The following is a 9,872-nucleotide window of genomic DNA, read 5'->3' on the forward strand; positions in this document are numbered from 1 at the left end:
AAAAAAAAAAAAAAAAAAATTAACTTTCTCTCAATCATATCTACAGTCAAAATGTATGAATAATATGTTACCTTTTTTACTTACCAAGATGTTTAATTTGTAGATTTTTGAACAGTAGAGTTCTTCAACACCAATGCATCATGGTTTTGTGTTGAAATCCATGGCTTAGAAGTTCTTTGCTTATACAGAGATTGAATGCAAGTGGTTTAGCAGTACCAGTGTGACTCAGAACTACAGCCTCATTCAGGTGGGAAAGAAGGGAGATCCTTTTGCAGCAGTCTCGAGTCCAGTCAACATCAAGTCCAGTTCCTACTCAGAGCAAGGTCAATACTGAAATCCAACCACATCATTCAGGACTTTCTCCAGCTGGTGTCAAAAGGCCCTAAGGGTGAAGATTCCACAGCCTGCATAGGCAAGCTTTTCCATGCCATATTAACCTTCTAGTGATTTTGTTCCTCCCTTTTTTCTCCATTTGAACATGACAATATTTTTGTAACTGTGTGGTAACTTCATGAAGACAAAAATTCAAATTCCAGTTAAAATGTATTGAGTTGGCAAGAACGACAGTCTGATCTGTAACTATACAAACAGTGACTTGCAGAACTGTGGATTATGCAGCCAGGGCTGTTTGAGTGGTTCTCCAAGTGGACTCTGCTTTTACTTTACCTGAATAGAATCAAAATGTGGGTTGCAAATGTTGTGTAGCACTCCAGTTTCTACAAAGCTTCTAAGCTGCTCTTGTGTTTGCATGCATGTGTGTCTCCATGCACAGTATTGACTCCAGGGCCTCTGCTGTCATGCTAGGCCTGTATTTCTGCATTCGTGATAAATATTTCCTTCTCCACAGAATGACTACTTGTTACTACAGCTTAGATCAAATCTGGTTTTCAGGGCAGAGGTTAAAGTAAATGAAATTTGGCAGAGCCACCTCATAAGGGAAATTGATGCCACATCTAAGCAAGTTAAGACAGAGCTCCACACAAGCCTATGTGAGTTCAAGCAAAACAATCTGACATCACTCAGTCCTGAGGCTTTGAAAGCCTGTGGCTCTTTATTAATAATGGCAATACAGTATTTACTGGCCTGCAGACCAGCATCCTATATTACCAGGTCATTGCTGCAATAACAACTCTGTAGATCAACAAATATAGGAGTTACAGACAGAATTAGATGTTATTCAGACTCATTTCCCAAAGGATACTTTTCCTGCCTAATTTCTTGTGAGTTACACAAGCCTAGCAAGGTGATTTTTGTTACGAGTTTTGGAAGCCTCAGGCCAAGGTGTTTTGATTACTGAGGTAAAAAAGAAAACCACCAGAGCAGCTTTGAGGTACAAATGACACTATTGGGCAAAATCTGATTTTCATGGTGGCAGTTCAGTAATTGTCTCCATATTCATCTCAACAGTGTGGTGTAAGACAATGCTGTAGGGAGAAGGCAGCAGAGGGGCCCCAGTGAGGCTGGCAGGATCCTGGCTGTTCCTGCCAGAATGGTGTCCGTGGTACCGAGGCTCCAGGCATGGGCAAGCTGCATTTCATCCACTGCACAGACCCAGTGCTTTGTGGGGCAGGGTTTTGGTAGCCAGGGGTTACAGGGCTGGCTTCTGTGAGAAGTGCTGGAAGTTTCCCCTTCCAGAAGTTCAGGTGCCAGCTGGCCCCAAGGTGGACCTGCCACTGTTTCGCCAAGGACAACATTCCCCATCCAGGAGCCTTTGGCCACAGTTCCTGTGCCCTGCCTGCTGAGGAGGGCAGCCAGAGAGGAGCTGTGCTGGGCACCTGGCACCCAGACAAGGCCAGCCCCCCAAGCTACACAGGCATACACACAACTTCAGACTGCAAAATGATTGCTGATTCAGTAAAAATGACCTTTTGCAAAAAGAGAAAATTAATATTTAAAGAATGCTTTGTCAGGTAACTGTTTTCCTGAGCATAAGCAGCCATTTTCTATATGCTGTTAATTTTTTGTCTGAATAAAATACAAAACCAATGGATAATCCACCAAAAATTCTCCTTTTCATATTTGACCACTAGATGATGCTGTGACTCATGAATGAAAAAAAAAAAAAAAAAGAAAAAAAAAGAGAGGAAGAGAAAAAGAAATATAAATAGAAAAAAAAAAGATGAAATAAATGAATATAAGCTTAAATTTACAATGCATTTCTGGTGTCAGAATAATTACACAGATAAATTCATGGTTTGGCCAATGAAAGTAAGCATCGTTTCTAACAGAAAATGAAATATTGCATTGTGCCAAAACATTTTAAAATTTTACAATTCAGCAGATCTGTTGTGCCATCCTGTTATGCCCCAGCAAATCTCTTACCTTAAATTTGATCATTTCATAACATAATTTCAATTTTTCATTGAACACTGGAATAAAAAAATTAAGGCCTTAGTGTCATCACTTCACATAGAAGACTAGCAATAGGAATTATAAAACTTAAGATTAACATTTCCTAGAACTAACATTCTTTTGAAAACGTACAGATCAGCAGTAAGGTTGACTGTAACTCTGGGTTTAGTGAATTATCTGAAAGATCTGGTGTTGCTCTGGATGACACTTGCCTTCTTTATCATCTTTATGCTCAAATTATAAGGCAATGTGCCAAAATCCTGATATAAAAGGAACATAACCCAAGGTCTGAATGCAATTTAGGTCCTTTCAAAGCAGTGGCCCACATATGGATCACAAAGAAAGCATCTCACCTAAAGCATCTCACTTTCTTTTCACCTAAAGAAAGCATCTCACGACTTCTTTTTCTCCATGTTCTCCTTCATGCCACCGTGAAATGCAGAGCTACCTGAACCTGCATTAAGGAAAACTCTCATTGCACCCCAACATCCTTGGGAAGTGGATCCACATCTGTTCCCAGGCACAGACAACCCTCTCCATATTCAGCCTGTTGGTTTATGGACACCTCAGATCCCTGTGTGGCATTTCAGTCATTTGCCACAGAAGCTCTGGGGCTTGGGGGTGGAGTTGCAATTTGACCTGTGAGCTGATTATTCCACTTGGGATTGGGCAATGTGTGAATAGCAGAGGATGGAATCGCAGTGTCTGAGGGGTGGAGCTGAGTGCAGGGCTGAAGGCAGCTCCTGTCAGTTCCAGAGGGGCCCCAGGGCTCCCTGACCTGCCCCTCTGGGCAATGACCGGTTTGCCAGGGCCATGAACTCCCTGCCACATGGGTGCCCAGGGCTTTGGCACCTCTCCATTGGTGCAGGGGCTGAGTGCATGGATCCAGGAGATGCTGGCCACAGCCAAGGAGGGAGACAGATGGGAGGGGCAGTGCTGGGCCAGGAACACTTCCCACACCCTGACTGCCCTGACAGACACTCGGAGCCCTTGGGCACGCTGAGAGCCAATATCCACCACCAACACCACAGAAAGGAAACTTAAAACTGCACCTTGACCTCAGACTGGAACAACCTCCTTCCATTTTTCCCTCCGGAATGGGATGCAGTCACCACTTTTGGCCTAGCAGAGATTCTGCCTCACAGCAAGGCCTGCACACTTGCTTTTATCTCAGCCTTTTCTCACAGCTGACAAGGGATTTGGGAAGGCTGCCCAACCTGTACTGTGCTTGCTTATTTCTTTGAGATATTAGAGACTAAGGGTGCCTAACACACCAGAGGCAGGAATTTGCCGTGCCTCAGCCAGTGGCACAAGGTGGAAGCAATGCCTGCATACATTGTGTGCTCTCAGGCACCTTCGGCACCCGCACAGGGAGCGTTCGCTGGCCTCAAGCCAGTGGGGCAAACCATGCAAGAGCTCAGGCTCTGCTTTGTCCAGGCACAGGCTGACTGTGAAGCAGGAAACCTGCTGCTTTCACTGACGCCACAGGCTGGAATAACTGATTGGCACAGCCCAGCTTCCCTCAGTGACCCAGACCCCAGGCTTGCTTGGTCATAAGGAAGGGATAAACTCTGTATGTAAGCACTGCTCATAGCTGACAGCCCACAAGGTGGCTGCTCTGGGACACAAGTGGGTGTGCATGGATCAGCCCTGGAAATCCTGCACTTCAGCTTAGCCATTTTACCTGGATTGGATTCTTTTATTTTTTTTCCAATGTTTTTTTTTTACACAGGAACCGGAGTGCTGCATTGCCTTAAACCGTATCACTGCATTGCCACTAGTTATGAGGGGATAAAGTTACATCTAATTCATTAAGGGAAAAACTTGATTACTCTTCAATTTGAATGCCATTTATTATTCAATAGAGAGTCACTCATGCTCAAAAAGCAGGGAATAACATATGGGGGAAACAGTAATACACAGATCAAACAGAGGAGTCTGTTTCTCCCAAATTATAACTTGGCATCAACATGGATTGCAATAAATGGATCTTCAGCATCAGTATTAATCTGGAAATTAGCCATTCCATCACCAGAAACAAACACCTGCTTTCCAGTACATTTGTTGTTCTCCTTTTGTCCAGAAATAACATCACAGTAGGTACCAGCAGGCAGTCCAGTTTGCACATAGACATTCATATTCCTATGAGAAAATAAACATGATTTATGCATTGTTTTTAAAACAGGTATTTCAAAAGGTGTGTAAGATTTTTGAACATTATCTTACTCCTCTATTTGGAAGGACGTTGTTAAGAATAAGGTTTCTGATCCCACCCTACCTACAAACCCATTTTAGCTCTCTGGATCCAGCATGCACTCAAATAACTCAATTTGGATTGCTGATGAGGGATGCTATTGTTCTCTCGGGACACTGTTTGTGCCACTGACTTACCAGTCATCATTGTTGAAGATGATGAAGCCTTTATTACCACGGCCAAAAGCCACTTGATTGCTGCCATTGTCCCACCAGTTGGAGAAAGGCTCACCATCCACCACGTTACGGAAGATAACCATGTTCCTGAAAACACAAGCCATGTCTGCCACTGCACCTGCAACACCTCTAAAGCCACATGGAGCAGGAAGCAAAAGCAACTGCTTTTACTTCTTGTTTCTCCCCAGTGCCCTACCTGATCTGACGCCAGCGATGTTCACAAACCCAGTCGTTGCCACAGGTCGTGTCTGGATTGATTGTAACGGACTTTGTGGAGCCATCTGGGTTACTTGGGGGCCCAACCCAGTCATTGACGTCCTGTCATTAAAAAGACAGGTTTATATCTTCTGACTGAAAATGTAGAGCACCCCTCTGGTCAACAAAGCTAGAGGGAGCATCAAAGTTACAGTGGCTGCATCCAGCCTGGGACAGGGAAATCTCTCGACAGCCTGAAATGCACTGGACTACTTCCCTGGCCCTGCTCTCACACTTAATCCCCATGGATGAATCTTCAGCATCAACAGCTCACCTTTCCATTTTCAAAATATCTTGGCCAGCGGAAACTTGACATCACACGTGTGACGCCATATGGATGGGCAAGCATGAAACCAACTGCCATTTTATAGAGCCTGTTTGGTGGACAAACAAGGAATGAGATGTGAAAGGAGGAACCTGCCAGAGAACACACAGGCAAACAAGCAAAAGCAAGAAGCATCACCCACACAAGAGCAATCCCTCACCTGGCATCCCAGAAGGTCAGAATAGAAGCTCCACCAGCCCCGTGTCCTCTCTGGTTGTCGTGATTATCCACAAAGACCAGGGCTCTGTCAGAAGGCACAAAGCCCCAGCCTTCTCCCCAGTTCCTAAACAAAAACACAGACTTGAAGCTACCCTGTCAATTGGTGTATCCAATGAATCCTGGATAAATTGCAGCAACTTCATCCTTACTTTAAGTAGGCCATCTTTTCTCCGTTCCACTTGCGGATCACTGTCCCCAGTTTGGCACCGTACTTGAATTCTGTCACTCGGCCATTTCCAAAGTACTCACTGCCTTTGATGGGCTCTCCACCCAAGTCAATCACCTGGTACAAGAAAGAAAACCTGCATCCCTTCTTGTCTCACAAAGGCCAGCAATGCTGTGTACAAAACTTAACAGGAGCTCTTGCTTTAACATTGAGAAGAAAGTAATTATGTATTTGTGCTGTGTAGAGCAACACAAGTTCAGAATAAGACATGAGGGACACATGTAAAAACATGACCGATGAAAGGAAAGGTAGAGTTGATTGACAATCTGTTGTGGAGGCATTTTTAAGAATCAAAACTGCCTATGTCTGCAGGGCTGCTCTAAGTAAATTGTGAGCTCTTTCTAGGGTAAGTTGGATGAAGTTGTATTGTTGCTCCTGTGAAGGAGGGGGCAAAAGAGATACAAAAGACAAAGGCAAACATAAAGGAGAAAATGTGGACTTTACCTCCTGATAAATGAAAGGTTTAGTTCCTTCAGAAAACCACTGAGTGTTTAGATCATGCAGCTTGTCAAGAAATGCTCTTATGTCCCCAGGCCACATGTGCTTGGCAGCATCAATTCGGAATCCTGCTACACCCATGTCAATGAGACGGTTCATGTACTCTGCAATCGTTGAGCGCACATAGTCCTTCTCCAGGGCCAGATCCAGAAGGCTGCTCAAGCGGCAGTCCCGGACCTGTGCAACAGAAAAAAAAAAGATTTCTGTGTATTACACCAAAGGAGGGGCGGAGGTGGGGTGGTGGTTAATGAGGTTGTATTGGTTTGGGAAGAAGTGAGGGAGTGATATCTGGTGTAAAGGTTTTGTCTTCACAAGTGACTGTTGCACATGATAAAGACCTACTGTCCTGGAGACAGCTGGACACTTGCCTTCCAATGGGAATGGTGAATAAATTCTTGTTTTTCTTTGTTTATGTGTGTGGCTTTCTCTTCACCTATTAAACTGTCTTTATCTCAATCCATGAGTTTCCTCAGGCTGAGAGGTGTTTAGCTGCCAGCTGAGTTAAACCACAAGTTCTCTTTGGTGCCCAACATGGGACTCAAAGGGTCCAAATTAACAACGGCATGATTAATGTGCTAGATGGAATTTACAGCTGTTACTGCAGTTTGGCCAATAATTGACAGGCTGCTGTGCTTGCCGTGGGGCTCACTGGCCTCACTGTGCATTAGAGTCGAGGGCTCATCAGCGGCTGCTCTGTGCTTGGGCTGCAGCTGCAGCCTGTGCTGCTGATCCCCTGACCCTGGGGCATTCTGATCCCAGCACTGGCCATGGCCTGGGCTGGCACCTGAGGGACTGCAGGGTCTGGCTAAGTCTAGGCCAGAGCAGGGGCAAGGGGAGGAATTCACTGCAACATTAAACATGATGCTCTAGTCCAAAGGAACTGGGAGTGGACATTGTACTGGAAATACCTTTAATTTATTGTAATCCAGGATTTGAAATATGTCTGCTAGGGATTACCACAGAAGAAGGCATCTGAACCCATGAAGGACAAGCCTTACAAGAAGCAGTGTAAGTGCAGAAACATTATAATGTATTGCCGCAAAGTGGCTGAAGGCAGAGCTTGAGAAAGAACTGCTACATATTCTTACTACAAAAACCAGTAACTTGCATAACTACAGCTCCACCTTGCACTGCTGGCAATTTTCCAAGGGGGCCCCTTATCATGATCAGCTGAGTTTATAAACTATAAAAATGAGCTCACTCTTAGCGGAGCACACTGGCTCACTTCTGGAGCAAACATCTGCACATAGGTTCTGGATTCCTCAGTTCTGAGAATATTTTGGGCCACACATACCTATGGCCACTTCATTCACTTGTCAAGTGACTAAGCACAGGTTTTGTGAGGCACTACACCATTTAATTTTACTGTAGAGTTAACAGAACATGTCAAAAAAAAAAAAAAACCTGAAAACTTTTCCAGGGGAAGTTACCTGATAGATGTCATTATAACTTTCAATTTCTCCACTTCCAGTGTGACATTTGCCATCATTGAAATCCCAGCCAGAGTATGGGACAGCTGGAAAATCTCTGTTTCCAGCATTAAAATAGCTTCCACAGGTAGAATGTGTGCCTGAGCCACCTGCAGCCCCACACATATGGTTGACGACAGCATCCACATAGATACGAACCTGGAAAAGCAATGTGTGCATTTCAGTGTGTTTGTAGCAAACATGAACTGACAGCCACTAATCAGTGGATTATTTTTCCTTTCAGTTTCTCCTCAGTTTACACCTCTTTTGAGGAAAGCAGCACCTTCCCTCAGCTGACACAGCATTTCTTGCCATATCAGACAGATTTTCAAGGCACTTACTCCAACATTGTTGCATCTCTTCACCATGTCTTTGAATTGCTCTTCATTTCCTGATCGAGAGCAGATCTTGTAGCTAATGGGCTGGTATCTTTCCCACCAGGGTCTGTTCGGGCTAGTAATGACAAGATTTTCATTTGGAGGTGAAACCTGCAGATGAAATTATGTACTTTGATAAGAAATCAAATGGTTTTACTTCAACATTTCAAGGGCAAAATCTGCGCTCAGGACCTCTGCCCTCAGAGGAAAGTTAGCACCCAACCCAGTCTCTCTCCCACAGCAGAAGTTCAGGTCAGTGAGATGTCTGTCTTGCACACAGGCAAGAAAGGCATTTTGGTTTGTTCCTGTGAGTTGCCCACATCCAGCATGGGCCTGCTTTCCAGGACATGGGCAAGGAAGGGCTGAAGCCACAGGAATTATTTTTACCTGTAACTGTGACTGCCTTAGGAATGCCAAACCTCACTGCTTCCATTCTTCCTTTAGAACAAGGTAAAGAGCTTTACCTTCTCCTTAGCTTTCAGGTGAAGCCTTTCAGCATGCCTCTTTGTTACTGATCTGCTAGACATACACCATCATTCACCCCTACAGGGTCCAGCAGATTAGGGCTGCTTCTAAAGTACTTAGTACTTCCTACCTTCCCTCCACAGCAGCAAAGTTACTTAGAGATGACTGTCTCAAACTCAGGCATTATTAATCAAATTATTAATCAATATTACAGTGCCATTTTCCTGCTACTCACAGGAAACAACTCACCTGAACTCCTCCAAATCCATTAGGAGCTAAGTAGCGTTCACACTCCTCAGCAATGTCCTGCCAGCGCCATTCAAAGAGATGCACTATAGAGGTTCTCTTTGGGACAGTGTTGGGGTTGTACTGCCCCCAGCAAAGCCCTGCAGCTGCGAGGAGGAGGAGAAGGATCTTCATGGTGCCTTCAATGTAAGGCTGTGGTCTCTTCACCAGCTATTTATGTGCCTGCAAGATGGCAAAATTCCTGTAGCAGCTGTCAAAATTCACATGGATCAATGTTATCAGTTATTATTTAGGTAGATAGCTCAATATCATTCCTTTGGTTTGTTTTTTCTCCTGAATAACCCAACAGCTGAAGATAAAATACCTTTTCACATAATTATATGCCGTCATAAACTGAGTGATCCATGAGCCTTGCACCCAAATCCAGAACTGCACTCTTTCCAATCACATAAACAAAGATACTTTATCAAAAGTATTCCAAAATGTGGCAATCAGAAAGCTGCAGAAGCTGAACTGGGTAGTGCCACCATCCTCTTGGTCCTGGATGAGATAAACTCAAGGCAAGAACAAAAGTGAAGACATCCTGTCTGGACACTCTGACTGCTCTGGCAAAAGAAAGTAGCAAGGGCATTGCTGGTGACAGACTGATAACCAAGAAGATTGTGTTACTAAGGAAACAGGGGCAAAGGAGTCTGAGTGGAAAATTCTGGACAGAACTTGGAGACCTATAAATACTGGTAAACTGATGCAACAGAGAGCTTTGCTTGCATAGCATGGTCCATGTCCCTCAATCCCCACGAATTGTGTTCTGTGTGAGGGATGACAATTCCCTGTCTGGCTGTTCTAGGGATAACCCATAGAACTGAAATGCTGCTGAAAGGAAGCAGGAGCCAGCCGGCATCCATCCCTTCAGGTTTTGATGGTGAGCTTTGGAACATGGGCACTGATATGTCTTCAGGAGAAAAACATGTCTGAACTTATGTCTAAACTTTTAGAGAAGCCCAGAAAAA

At 44.4% G+C, this 9,872-nt stretch overlaps 1 protein-coding gene across 1 annotated transcript; it reads right to left on the reverse strand.

Moving 5' to 3' along the window:
* Window positions 1-4,186: 4,186 nt before the first annotated feature.
* LOC132076611 (pancreatic alpha-amylase-like) lies at window positions 4,187-9,036 on the reverse strand. The gene is made up of 10 exons (XM_059477751.1): window positions 8,866-9,036; window positions 8,116-8,262; window positions 7,736-7,933; window positions 6,252-6,482; window positions 5,731-5,864; window positions 5,523-5,645; window positions 5,312-5,411; window positions 4,979-5,100; window positions 4,744-4,869; window positions 4,187-4,494 (listed from the first exon to the last, which is right to left on the reverse strand). The coding sequence occupies exons 1-10, from the start codon at window positions 9,034-9,036 to the stop codon at window positions 4,305-4,307; spliced, it is 1,542 nt and encodes a 513-aa protein (XP_059333734.1). The 3' UTR covers window positions 4,187-4,304.
* Between the last annotated feature and the right edge of the window lie 836 nt (window positions 9,037-9,872).

This window comes from Ammospiza nelsoni, chromosome 9, assembly GCF_027579445.1.
Source record: "Ammospiza nelsoni isolate bAmmNel1 chromosome 9, bAmmNel1.pri, whole genome shotgun sequence".
NCBI classification, from domain to species: Eukaryota; Metazoa; Chordata; class Aves; order Passeriformes; family Passerellidae; genus Ammospiza; species Ammospiza nelsoni.

Coding starts and splice junctions, on each gene's coding strand:
- LOC132076611 (XM_059477751.1), bottom strand. CDS start 9,036: ATGAAGATCCTTCTCCTCCTCCTCGCAGCTGCAGGGCTTTGCTGGGGG. Junction 7,934..8,115: donor AGAGATGCAACAATGTTGGA/GTAAGTGCCTTG, acceptor TTGCTTTTCCAG/GTTCGTATCTATGTGGATGC. Junction 5,412..5,522: donor CTGACCTTCTGGGATGCCAG/GTGAGGGATTGC, acceptor TCCACCAAACAG/GCTCTATAAAATGGCAGTTG.